This window comes from Meleagris gallopavo, chromosome 27, assembly GCF_000146605.3.
Source record: "Meleagris gallopavo isolate NT-WF06-2002-E0010 breed Aviagen turkey brand Nicholas breeding stock chromosome 27, Turkey_5.1, whole genome shotgun sequence".
Taxonomy (NCBI): domain Eukaryota; kingdom Metazoa; phylum Chordata; class Aves; order Galliformes; family Phasianidae; genus Meleagris; species Meleagris gallopavo.
The window spans coordinates 292,538-306,316 of record NC_015037.2 but is presented as its reverse complement, the minus strand read 5'-3'; the positions used below and the strand labels follow the sequence as shown (position 1 = coordinate 306,316).

General features: G+C 59.7%; 1 protein-coding gene across 1 annotated transcript; it reads left to right on the top strand.

Moving 5' to 3' along the window:
• The first annotated feature begins 3,268 nt into the window (after positions 1–3,268).
• NES (nestin) lies at positions 3,269–11,079 on the top strand. Its single transcript, XM_010723856.3, is given in 8 exon segments — positions 3,269–4,179; positions 5,033–5,157; positions 5,744–5,817; positions 6,343–6,593; positions 6,595–6,633; positions 6,635–10,564; positions 10,566–10,625; positions 10,628–11,079. Coding segments are annotated over 8 exon segments (5,328 nt in total). The 5' UTR covers positions 3,269–3,366; the 3' UTR covers positions 10,664–11,079.
• Positions 11,080–13,779: the final 2,700 nt, after the last annotated feature.

Below are 13,779 nucleotides of genomic sequence, written 5' to 3'. Positions count from 1 at the left end.
GTAAGAAAAAAAAAAATTATTACCGTGTTGGCTGAGCGCGTTGTCCCTCCCCGTCCCTCCCTCCTGGCAAAGGCAGCACGAGACCCACGCCGCGGCTGCTCCAGCTGGGCACGGTGTTAACCCAATGCAGCAGAGCAGAGCAGCTGGGAAGGGACAACCTATATTCAGACCCCTCTGGCATCGGGGTGCACTTTGAGTACTTATTTCCGACATTGGGCACCTCCGGCAGGATGTGGAGTTGGAGGGGGGGGTTCTGTGAGAAGGGGTCCTGCAGCTGGTGGAGCTGCGGCTTTGTCATGCAAAACCCCCTCTGCCAGCTCCACTGCCGTCCCCATGTGCTGGAGGCACTGGAGTGGGACCGGGCTTTTCACCCACCCCGAAGGGAGAAGAGAAGCTGAGAGCTGACATCCTGACAGACGCCGTGCCTCAGTTTCCCCATCTGCAGCCAGGGATGGGATGGGAGGGACGTCTCTAGGGGATAATGAACGCATCTCTGAGTCTGGTGGCTCGCACCAAGACCCCGATCCTCCTCTCTGAGAGGAATCCAGCAGATGAAGAGCTGAGTCCTGGGCACATCAGGGCCAGGGTTTGCCCCTCGTGGTGGAGCTGAGCCCTGGGAGCCGATATTGCAGCTTTTTAAAGCAGATTGAGCTCAAACTTTCTCTGGCTTACAGCATCCTCCACCCTGGGGAAGCCAGCACGGCGCCTGCCGGATAATTGCCGGGGTGAGTTTGCAGAAAGCCGCAGCTCCTGAGCAGAATTAATCATTTGTCACCCTGGGAAATAATTACACGCGGCGGAGAAAGTCTCGTTAGCGGCGCAGTCCAGCAGGCGATGCACACCGCAGCATGGCACATGGTTGGGATGCACACCAGGATGGACATGAGGACAGACATAGGGGTGGATGCTGGGATGGGCAGAGGGAAACGTGTCCCCCCCGCACCCCCGCCCCAGTCCCAGACTTGCGGCTACTCCCTCCCATAAGCCCACATCCTGCACCCGGGACTTTGTGGCAAAGCACTCAGGGATGAGGAAGAGGCAAAGCGCCTGCTCAGCAAGGAGAGATCTCATCCTAATTGGGAACAAATGTTCCTCGCCGGCTCAGCAGAGCAGCTCCTTCGTGCTGCCCAAGGGGCCACTGCCCTGCCTGTCCCTCCTGCCCTCTGTGTCCTGATGGGGGGGAATGGAGAGGACAGATCCAGGGACAGCTGCCATCTGGAAGGGAGAGGGGTCAGGGCAAAGTGGCAGCAGGGCACAACCCTTATCAGCCATCAGAGAATCCCCACCTGCTGCTCAACACCCACCCCCTCGCCCACCCCCACCCCAGGCGATGTCATGGCCCTGCCAGCCCATCTCATTGTCCCAACAGCAGTGGCCCCATGGAACCTCGTCCAACAAGCACATCTCCCTTGGCCACAGGCAGTCCCCAGCTGCGTCTCCATGCCCAGCTGTGCTTCTTCCTCCTCCTCCTCCTCCCCCTGGGGCCCTGCTTGAAGCCACGTAGCAGCACCCTGTGCCAATCCCACTGGCACCTCACAGGGCACTGGGATGGCACGCGCTGCTGGGGGCTGTGAGTTTGTGTCACCCCCAGATGTCCTGCCACCAAACAGCCACCCCAAAGCATCCTGCAGAGGGAACCACGTCCCCATTCTGGGGGTCCCAACCCCAAGCATCCTCCAGTGACATTGCCCCCATCCCAAGCAGGTCCTGACCCTGAACACCCCCCAGGGACACACAGATGTCCTCATCCTGGGGCTCCCAGCCAAGTACCCTGCAAGGACACACGCATGTCCCAGTCCCAAGTGACTCCTGATCCTAAACACCCCAAAGGGGAAGGGGTGCAGCAGCACCTTCCCCTGGGCAGTCCTTCATGCAGACCCCAGGCAGGGCAGGAGGGCTCTCCACTCCTCGGGGAGCCCCATGTTTAGGGCACCCCACGGAGTCCCTGTGTCAGGGGAAGGTGGAGCACAGTGGGGAAAGGCAAAGCAAAGTCTGGGATCAACATCGACACTGGGGTGTCTTCAGCAGAGGAGAGAATTTGGGGCTGAGGGAAAAGTGAAAGGAAAACGTGCCCAGCATGAACAGAAGAAGATGAGCAATGGAAACGCATCGCCCCAATTATCAGCCTCTAATTAGCAACAACGCCTTCCCTGTGCTCCCTCCTGCCTGCTGGCCTGGGGGAACCCAACGGGGCTCCTGCAAGGATGGGATGCAGCCTTCACCCTCCACCTCCCCCCGCCCTCCATACACCCCAAACGGCGGAGGGACGGCGGCTCGTGGACGCAGCGCCCCAAAAGCCCCACGCACTGCAGGGCTCGGGGTGGATCTGGATGGCTTTGGCCAGCAGAGGGGACTATTGCTCGCCTCTTTCTTGCAGCGGGGCGGGAGCTCAGCGGAGACGACGTGGGACAGCTGGGAGGGGACAGTGATTCTTTGCCTCCTTTGCAATGGAGGGGACAGCCCAGGGACCCTCCCCACCGCCCCTCCAGGAGTGGGAGGCGTGGGGGTGGGGGTGTATCCGGGAGAGAAAGAGCTGGCACAAAGCCTCTCCTCGATTATTTCTTTTCCGGCCTCTTTTGTTCTCAGACAGCTCCAAGTCGGAATTTCTAAACCCTCCTCCCCACCCCTAGAATAAATCAACTGGAAAAGAAAAATTAAAAATCAAAATAAAGGATGCCCGCTGGGCTGGCTGGATAGAGGGCTGTGGAGCTGGGGCAGGATTTATGCCAGAGCAGTGCCTCTGGCTGAGCTCAGATCTGCTCCGGACACTTGAGACGCACCGAGAGTGCACAGAGCATCCCCACAGGGCATCTCCTCCCCGGGACACCAAAGCCCTCGGTGGCACCGTTTGGAGCAGTATAAAGAGTCCCACGGTCATGCACTGGGGATGGGGGTTTGCCCTTGGAAAACCCCAGATAAAATCCATCTGAGCCTCTCTCCGTGCCAAGCTCACTTGGTGCTCTGTTTGCTTTTTGGGAATTAGCTGAGCTACAGATGGCACCGAGCCCCAAGGCGCAGGGTGCAGTGTGCTCTTTGGGAATCCCAGCTGTACATAAAGGGGAAACTGAGGCACAGCAAAACCCATCCCTGCCCTGAATGAATCCGCCGTCCCCGCAGCATCCCCCCAAAGCGCAGCTCCTCCCCAGCATGGCGCGTTGCCATCCCCACTCAAGCACTGCCCAACATCCCAAGGGGACAGAGGGGGATGGGGCATAGGGACGGCGCTGGCAGCAGCTGTGCCGGCTGTGGAAGAGTTAACTGCTCCTCCGATCGGGTCTCAGAGGCCTCCCACTCGCCCGGCGTGAGTATGAATAGCTGCGTTCGCCCGCGCCGGCACCGCTCTGCTGCCTTCCTTCTGCCGCCGCGATGCTGAGCATGGAGGGCTTCGTGGGGGCCAGAGCTCTGGGTGAGGAATCGCTGCAGATGTGGGACCTCAACAAGCGCCTGGAGGCCTACCTGGCCCGCGTTAAGTTCCTGGAGGAGGAGAATGAGGGGCTGCGAGCTGAGATCCAGAGCACCAAGGAGAGCCCGGCCGGGGACCCACGCAGAGCCAGGTACGAGGAGGAGCTGCGGTCGCTGCGGGATGCGCTGCACCGCGCCTTCACCGAGAAGTGTGCGGCCGAGCTGGCCAGGGACAACCTGTACGAGGAGGTGCAGCATGTGAAGAGCAGGTGCCAGAAGGAGCAGGCAGCCCGCGAGGAAGCCAAGAGGCAGCTGTCCTCCAGCAAGAAAGAGCTGGAGGAGGAGAGACGGGCGCAGATCTGGCTGAAGGAGAGAGCTGTGCAGCTGGAGAAGGAGGTGGAAGCTCTGCTGGAGGTGCACGAGGAGGAGAAAGCGGGGCTGGACCAGGAACTCGCCAGCTTCTCTCAGAGCCTGGAGGGCTTCCGTTGTGCTCCGGTGGCATTCCAGCCCGTGGAGGTGGAGGACTACTCCAAGAGACTGTCAGAGATCTGGAGAGGGGCGGTGGAGACCTACAAGGCGGAGGTGTCGCAGCTGGAGCGTGCACTTGGCCAAGCCAAGGAGAACCTCTGGCAGGTGGCAGAGGACAACCAACAGAGCCAACTGCAGCTGCGGCACCTGGAAAAGGAGCTGGTGGGGCTGAAGGTGCGGAAGGAGATGCTGGAGGAGAGCCTGGGCCAGCAGTGGCAGGAGCAGCATGGAGAGGCTGAGAAGTTCCAGGTGGGGAGAGTGGGGAGCTTGGGGGGCTCAAAAGCTGGGAGGGATAAGAGCAGCCCCGGGTGGGCTTGCAAGCCCCAGGGCAGCAGCCATTCCTTCCCATTTCTGCTGCCACTGCATTCGGGATGGATAAACTTCATCCGACTTAGCCACAGCTGCAGGCAGACAGCTGCGAAAGTAATTCTGCAGGGGAAGTCGTGGGGGGAGCAGGCTGGAAATGCAGCCCCAGCTCATAGCTGGAGCTAGAGACCCCATGCAGGGAAGGGTCCCTCTTTGTTCCTGTTTTGAGGATGAAGAAGGGGATGCCACAGCCATCCTCTCAAAGGATCCCTCCTTCCCAACCTGATATCGCCTGGCCCCGATCCCCTCCGCCTTCCCATCCCTCCTCCAGCAGCTACATCCTTCTTGCATTTTTACTCCATTCCTCTCCTTGCTCCCTTGAACCCTCTCCAACTTCCCCATGTGAAAAGCAAGTGTCCCTCCTCCCTGCAGCACCCTGAGCACCTTGTCACCCCCGGGACACCCATCTCTGACATCCCCAAGGAATACTGAGGGCACCTATGGGTGACAGTGAGAGCCACCCCAAACAGTGCTGGGGTTGGATGGATCCAGGGTCCCCATTCCCACTGCTTGTCATGCAGCAGGCGGTGCCAGAGTGGAGTCACAGCTGCTGACCCACATCCTCCGGAAGAAGACAGAGTGCTTAATTTCCCATGGGACAAAGAGGGTCAGGACCAGGAAGAAGAGAAATGATGGGGGTGGTGGGAAACACAATCCGGGCAGAAATGTGCCACCAGAGCTCCCTCCCTGTCTGGGGAGATCAGTCAGGTTCCTGACCCTGTGCTTCTCACCACAGCTGGCCATCGAGGCCCTGGAGCAGGAGAAGCAGAGCCTGCAGGTGCAGATCGCCCAGGTGCTGGAGGACAGGCAGCAGCTCATGCACCTCAAGATGTCCCTCAGCCTGGAGGTGGCAACCTACAGGTGAGGTCTCCTTCACGGTGACACGACTCCCTCTGGGGACACAAAGTGCTCCCACTGTGCTCCCGTGTGCTCAGAGCAGGGTGATGCCCCAAACCTCCCCTTGCAGCATTACCCAGCCTCGCTGGACAGAGCGGTAAGAGAGCTGCTGGGAGACTCTGGGGCTGAACCCTGCAGCCCCCAGTCCGCTTCCAGCCCTTCCAGATGGCCTCAGACAAAGGCAGGCTCGCAGAGGACTGGGGGTACAATTAGCATGAGAATAGGGGCTGTCCCCAGCAGAGGGGCCTCCCCGGCAGAGCATGATGTCACCCGGTAGTGAGGACACTACGCTGGGAATGGGGGGATGGGAGGGGGCCCACAGAGCAGGGAGGGAAGAGATCCTTGGCAGGCAGTGAGGGGCTGCCCCCTGGGATCCCCTACCCCCACACCTCACGACCAGGTGACACACCAGTTTGGCTCCAGCAAAACCACCCACAGACATTTTATGCCTCAGTTTACCTTCGGAGCATCCCCCTGGCTTGCATAGGGACTGACTTCATTTGGCAGCTCAGCAAAGATATCACCCCTCCCACAACACCTTTCCTTACAGGACACTGCTGGAAGCAGAGAGCACCCGGCTGCAGATGCCTCCCGGGGAGTTCAAGCTGGCCAACAGCCTGCGAGGTAAGGAAGGGCCAGGGAGCAGAATGATTTTCCTGGCAAGGGTTGGTCAGTGCGATAGGAAGGTGCTAACAGCGGGCACTGGTCTTGCCGGCACCTCCGCATAGAGCAGATAAGGGCTTATCTGCTTCTTCACTTCTTTTTTTAATTCCTCCCCTGCATGAGGAGCCTGAGCACGAGACCTCAGGCTCGGCAGCAGGCTGAGCATTTCCTTTTTTCCTTAAATATACTGAAAAGCTATCACCTGCACACATCCCCGCAGCACAAACCCACCACATCTCTGACCCCACTGCTGCAGGCAGAGCAGAGCATCCGTCGTCCCATGTGGTACCCCTGGCAGCATCAGTGCTCTGCAACACTCAGGGGAGGAATTTCTCACTTCCCAAGAAGTGTTTAAAAATAGGAGAGGGGTCAGCAAGAGGGGAGAGAGGAGCTGTTAGGCTGCAGTTGGGTGATGGGGTGATCTCTGCCCCAGCCCTTGGGTTTTGGGCTGTGCCCCCCACACTGTGCTCTCCCTGCTCTCTGCAGATGTCAAGCTGGAGGTGAGCAGCAGCAAGCACCGTGCCAGCCTTGCTGCCTTCCCCCGGCCTGAGGGGGTGGCACAGCTGTGCAGAACCCCCGGTGATGCCCTCAAGGCGCTGACTCCCAAAAGCAAGAGCTCCAGTGCACAGGAGTTCCAGAAAATCAACTCAGTCCTGCAGGCACCGAGGAGCTGGGAGCCTGCTGCCCCCAGCCACGCTGTCCCAGTGCTGTCCCCAGTGCCAGGCAGTGGGGGGGCGAGAGAGCCCAGCCCATGAGTGTGGGGCTGGTGAGGAGTCCCCCACTGCAGAGCCCACTGAGTCCTGAACAGCTGGTCAGCCATGCACTGCAGGATGCTCTCAAGGAGATGCAAGATGATGCTGAGGCCAAAGAAGTGCCCAAATTCAGTGCCACCCAGAGTACCAGGGATGGGGATCTTGAAGACCCCATGGAGGAGGAGGAGGAGGCTGCAGGAACCCAGGAGATGAGTGTTAAGGGTGGCACCATGTCCTCGTCTGGGCTGTGTCTCTGCAGCAACGTGCCCACATTGCTAAGTGCCACCCAGAGTGATGCGGAGAGCCAGGAGAAGTGGGAGGAGGAGAGGAGTAAAGAGGAGGAGATGTTGAACCCACTGAGCTCCATGGAGAGTCAGGAGCCAGGGGGAGAGCCCTGGGGAGGGGACACAAGGGGGTCCAGGCTGGAAGTGGGCAAGGAGGACATGGAGGCCACCAGCATGGAGGCTCTGCATGTCTTGGAGCACAAGGAGCAAAGGGAACCCTGGAGCTCCTCCAGAGAGGATGAGGAATGTGAGTTCCCAGATCAGGAGAGGGAAATGCAAGAAGAAGAGTCCCTGCAGATGGAAATCGAAGCTGCTTGTGCTGTCCCTGTGGGGAGCCACCCAATTTTGCCTGCGGGAATCCACTTGCAAGAGGACTTTGTTGAGAGAGAGCAGAAGTCTGAGCACCAGTCCCCGTGTGAGCTGGGTGCTGCTGCAGGGGAGGAAAGGGAGCAGAAGATGTGCCTGGAGATGAGGGCCTCTAGCATTGAAGGGGCCGTGCCAGCAGCAGAGGGCTCAGCAGGGTCTGGAGAAGACACCACAGGAAGGGAGAGCACAGGCAGAGCAAGGGATGAGGAGGAAGATAAAGGAAGGGAGGCACTTGGAGAAGAAGACCCCCAGGCAGGGAAGGCTTTGGGAGCCAAAGAGGTAAGGCAGGAGAGCACGGGCTTGGAGGAGGCTGAAGGCATGTGGGAGGAACCTGTGGACCTGTGGGAAGAACATAGAGACCCCCAGGATGGACATGGGGACCTGCAGGAGGAGCAGGAGGACCTGAGGGTGGAACACAGGGACCTGCAGGTGGAGCATGGACACACCCAGGAGCAGCATGGAGACACCCAGGAGGAACCTAGGGACCTGCAGGTGGAACATAGGGACCTGCAGGTAGAGCATGGGGACCTGCAGGAGGAGTGTGGGGACCTGCAGGAGGAGCATGGAGACACCCAGGAGGAACACAGGGACCTGCAGGTGGAGCACAGGGATCTGCAGGAGGAGAATGGAGACACCCAGGAGGAATACAGGGACCTGCAGGAGGAGCATGGGGACACCCAGGAGGAGCACAGGGACCTGCAGGTGGAGCACAGGGACCTGCATGTAGAGCACAGGGACCTGCAGGAGGAGCATGGGGACCTGCAGGTAGAGCACAGGGACCTGCAGGTGGAGCATGGAGACACCCAGGAGGAGCACAGGGACCTGCAGGAGGAACACAGGGACCTGCAGGTAGAGCATAGGGACCTGCAGGAGGAGCATGGGGACATCCAGGAGGAGCACAGGGACCTGCAGGTGGAGCATGGGGACCTGCAGGTGGAGCACAGGGACCTGCAGGTGGAGCATGGAGACACCCAGGAGGAATACAGGGACCTGCAGAAGGAGCATGGGGACATCCAGGAGGAGCACAGGGATCTGCAGGAGGAGCATGGGGACACCCAGGAGGAGCACAGGGACCTGCAGGAGGAGCACAGGGACCTGCAGGTAGAGCACAGGGACCTGCAGGAGGAGCATGGGGACATCCAGGAGGAGCACAGGGACCTGCAGGTGGAGCATGGAGACATCCAGGAGGAGCATAGGGACCTGCAGGTGGAGCATGGAGACACCCAGGATGAGTACAGGGACCTGCAGGAGGAGCATGGGGACATCCAGGAGGAGCATAGGGACCTGCAGGTGGAGCATGGGGACCTGCAGGAAAGGTATGGGGACACCCAGGAGGAACATAAGGACCCGCAGGAGGAACATGGGGACTTGTGGGAGGAACATGGAGACCCCCAGGAGGAACATGGGGACCTGTGGGAGGAACACGGGGTCTTGAAGGAAGAACATGGGGACCTGCAGGAGGAGCTTGGGGACTTGCAGGTGGAGCATGGGGACCTGCAGGTGGAGCATGGGGGCCTGCAGGTGGAGCATGGGGGCCTGCAGGAGGAACCTGGGGAACCTTGGGTGCAGTGTGGGGAGCAGGGCTCTGCAGAGGATGGGCTGGAGCAGGACATGGTGCTGCAGCCAGGAGAGGGGGCATGGGGCAGTGAAGACAATGACATTGAGCAAAAGCAGCAAGCACAGGACTGGGAAGAGACAGCGGAGGATGAAGAGGAGACAGAAGTCGACACTGTCACATCCCAAGAGCCAGCCCAGGTGGATGACAACCCATATGCAGAGGCAGCAGAAAATGAGGAGGGAGATGTCACGTCACCAACAGCAATGGAGGAAGCCCAGGAAGGTGAGGATGACGGAGATGCTGGGAGTGAGGTGCAGAGCCAGCAGCAGCTACAGGGCACAGCAGGACAGGAGGCTGAGCCAGCCCCAGTGCAGGAAGAAATGAGGTATGGGGACACTGGAGAGGCACCAAGGGACCCACAGGAGCCAGCTGAGACGCTGGAGGTGCAGGATGAGGAGCTTAGCTCAGAGCCCGTTGAGCTGGAGAGAGGCAGCCTCGACACTGCAGTGCTGCAGCAGGATCTGGGCAATGGCGCAGAGAGTGATGAGCCCATGAAGGAGGACATTGAGTCAGAGGATGCTCAGTTGGATGAGCCCAAGCCGTGCAGGATGGAATTAGAGGACACGCTGCTCAATAGCACGCCGCTATGTGCATACAGCGGGGAGGTGCTGGAGACTGACCCAAACCCTCCATCCAGTGGAGGGGATGGGGAAATAGAACCTGAAATGGCTCTGGAGGAGGAAGGGGAGCTGAGAGGGAGTGATGAAGCAGTGGTTCACGCAGAGACAGAGAGCTGTGAGGAGTCAGGGATGGAGCTGAGCTCTGCGCCAGAATGCATCGAGGAGGAGGAAGGGTACTTCATAGTTTCTGCTCCCAACCAAGAGGGGTCCAGCATTGAGGAAGCTGAGAACTTAGAGGAATTTGAAGAAATTAAAGTTGAAGCAGCAGAAGACAGAAAGGATGAACTAACAGCGCCTGCAGTAGCCTCTCCGGTGCTAGAGGATGAAGGGCACTTGGAGCCATTTGGGGAGGAAGCTGAAGATGTGAAAATGCCCACAGGAGAACTGGAGATACCAAAGCAGGAGGATGAGGAGGATGCAGGGGGTTTTGCTGCTGAGCTGGAAGAAGGACTGGCTGTGCCCATGGATGAAGGGCTGTCTGAGGGGCACACTGATAAGACCATCCTGGGTGATGAGGGCCTGGGGGAGGAGGACGTGCAGGATAGTGACAACCCCCCAGCCACTGAGACCTCCAACACTGACCCCTCCAACACTGACCCACCTCCAGGCACCATGCTGGAGCATGGATCTGGCATGGAGGCAGCTGAATATCTCCCCGATGTGCCCACACAGATGCCAGAAGACATGAAGGACTCGGATATCCTGGAAATAGTAGAGCAAGCCCTGGAGTTCAATCAGGAGCTGGTACTGGGAGCCAAGGTAGCCAAGGATGGGGAGGGGGATGACGACACACAGCCCCCACAGGAGGAGGAAGGGGGGTCCTCACCCACCTCATCCAGTGATGAGCAGCCAACGGTGCAGGAGGCGGTGGCAGAGCCGGAGCGCACCAAGAACGGGGAGCAGAACGGGCTGCACCGGCAGGCCAGCCTGGAGGACCTGGCTGAGTTCACTGAGGAGGGGCTGAATGGCATCACCCACCCAGCAGAAGAAGCCCCTGCTGCCCACACCCTGCCCCTGCCCAGCAAGCACAGTGGGGCTGAGCCTGTCCCTCCGCTGTCTCCGCTGCAGGACCGAGTCCTGCGCCCAGAGCAGGAGCCCTGGTCCTCTGGGGAGGAGTGATGGTGGTGGGACCCCCACAGCCCCACGACAATCGGACACCTCCCATAGCACTGCCTACGTAGCACGCCCATTTCCCTTTGGTTTGTAACATGTTTGTGTGGGTTTTGCCTTGTTGAACGGATGCCCGGCACGCGGCAGCGCAGCTGAGCGAGGGGCCACATCTTCACACCTCAGAGCAAGGAACCGGGCTCTTTCTCTGCCTCCAGATCCCACACTTGTGCTGGTTTCAGCCTCATTTTGTACCCCAGGTGCGCTCTTTACTGCAGTATTTAATTTAAACGCTGCATCTCCTTCCCCATTCAGCCCAGCCAGGTGCACGCAGTGTGATTTCCGTACAGGCTCACCTTTGTGTTGCACACTGGGATGTCCATCCCCAACCCACCCAATGCTCACAGCGCTGAGCCACACCGGATGCATCCGCCGCCTTGACACTAAGTTAATAAAGCATCGCCCTCCCACTCTGACCTGCCATATCCCGGCTCTCATTCCTGTGGAGGGGGGGAGATGGATGGGGGAACCCATGGATTTCGGGCAGGGCTGGGGGCGCGGGGAGGACATGGTGGTGGACCCTCCAGGGTGGCTGCTTACCCCTATCCCCCGTCCTTAGGGATGCTGTTGGGCACAGTGTTGCATGGAGCAGGGAGACGGGTGCCAGCCCACCCCGACCCCATGCCAACACATTCAACAATGAGACAGCAGAAAGCAGCTGCTATTGCTGCCTGAGCCGGGCACGCTGCCCACGAGTCTGCCCAGTACCCAAGCATCCCAACCCAGCCAAGGCACGTTGCTCCGGCCCCGATGGATGACACATTACCCCCTCTCCAAGTGGCACCCAGAGGGGGGTCTGAAAGGGGTGGGCAGTGAGGTGGGTGCCAAACTGATCCCCGGACGGTGAGGCTCAATGCCTCTTTTGTGCGTTGGGCAAGAAGGAACGCGCCGGTGGCCAGAGAATGGGTGCCCTTATGTGGGCAAAGGGCTGAGTCACGGTGGGCAGGGGGTGAGGGGAACCGGGTGGCATTGGCATGCAGCACTCAGCGCTGTGCTGCTCACCCACACGCTGGGTTCAGCCCTGCGTGCCCCTGCCAGCACCGCGCGGAGCCAGGCTGCGATAAGGACCCCGCGTTTATCTGCCTTCGCTGCACAAAGCCCCCGACCCCCTCCCCTGCCCACAGGCGATGGTTTCCTTTTAAGGACAAACTCGAACGAAGCGATACCGAAAAAAAAAAAATAAAAATCCCCTCTGATTAGTTTAATCAGGCACTGAGCCTGTGTTCAATCAGCCCCTGGCCCACAGCCGGCCCTGCAGAGAGGCCTGGGCAGCATCACCCGATGGCGGCTCGGTGATCCACGGCGGTCCCCCCCATCCCTAAAAGCTGTGGGGATGCTGTGGGGTGGGGGAGGTGAAGTGCCGGGCGATGCGGGGGGCGGCATTCCTCCCAAAATTAATACGCATTCCAGGCAGCCCAGTGCTGACAAAGAGACGAGGGGGGACAGATGGCGGGGGCAGCTCCCTCCTCACCCTGAGGAGGAGGAGGAGGAGGAGGAAGGGTCAAGGGCTGGGGGTCACTAGAGGGGTGAGGATGGCTGCAGGGCACTTGGCTGAAAGCAAAGCCCAGCCACGCTTGACCAGAGACAGCACAAAGTGCAAGAGTGGATGTCCCCAAATGGGACATGAGTGCCCCCAAAAGGGGCTACCCCCTTTCTAGGGTACCAACCCTATGGGGATCCCCATCCGCAGCCCAACCCTGCACACCCATCACCCCAGGGCGGGGATCACCCCATGCCCATCACCCATGGGAGCACATATGCACTCTGCCAGCCAAAAGTCACTGGAGCAAATCAGAGGCCGCCACCCGCCTCATTAAATCCAACCAGCCGAGCACATCTAATCTAATTTGGGGGGGCAATGGGGCTTTTGGGGGTGGGAAGGGAGGTGGTTGTTCAGGCCTGACCCCTGAAAACTGCTCACACACCATAAGGTACTGAGTGTGTGAGCAGCACATGCAAGGGCTGGTGGGCACGGCATGGGCACGGCATGGGCCACTGTGCTGGTAAAGTGGATGCTTTAAGAGTCTCGAAGACCCCCTCAGCCTGGCCCCCTGCCAGACAATTACGGGTTTTGTTTCCTTTAAGGCTGGGCAGAGAGGGAGTTTTCAATGGAGCCCACACAAAACCTCCCTGTGGGATGAGCCCAGCACCAGGAGGGGGGGGGGAGCGAGACAGGATGACCTCAGCGATGACTTCACTGTGCTCACAGTTCCCAAAAAAATCACAGAAACCTTATAAGGAAAGGACTAAAAATACACTCGGAGGGGTGCAGGCAGCCCCCACTCCTCTTCCCCAAAATGAGCCCTCATGGATGCTCCATGCAAGCAAATAGAAGACACATGGGGGATGTGTGGAGGGGACAATCGATGGGGGCACGATGGACCAGCAGAGAGAGGCAGGCTGGTCCCCAGTATGATGCCATGGGTTGGGCAGCAGGTTCCCCCAGTCTGGTATCATCCCCCCTTGCCGGGACCACTCCATCTGTCCCTTCTCAGCACCCAGGGACGTGCCACCAAGACGGCTCCGCCACCCCCTCCCCACCTTTCCGTGGGGTCATGCGCTTCCAGGAATAGCTTCTGCTGGCTATAATAAGTGCTGCCCTGGTGTCAGGGGCTCACCCAGCTGCTGGGCCATGACCCCCTGACAGCTGCTGCCAAATCGGGGTGACGTGGATGCCTGTGGCCAAGCCCAGGGCGGGAATGTGCGCCTGGAGCCATCCATCAGTGCTACAAAGCATCCCCAGCCTCAGCTCCAAGGTGATGCAAGCCCTGGGGCCATGCATCCCCATCCCCTGGTCCTGTGATCTCAACTCAAAGAAGAACTCACATGCCTATCCCCATGCCTTTATCTCTCCCAAACTTTCCGATGTGCAAAAATGGCACGGTGAGAAGGACAGTGCCCATCGACCCGCTGCCTATCACCACTCCGAACGCTGCTTCTGCCTCCCTGCAATCAACTTGGCACCAGAACAACCCATGCAGGATGTGGCATGCAGCCTGTGCGCTGTCATTAGCGGGAGCGAGGGAGGAGGTGTGGAGCAGGAGCGGGATGGGACAAGGGCTGTGGTGAGGTAGCAGACACGTGAGTGCCAGCGCTGTGCCTCAGTTTCCCTCATC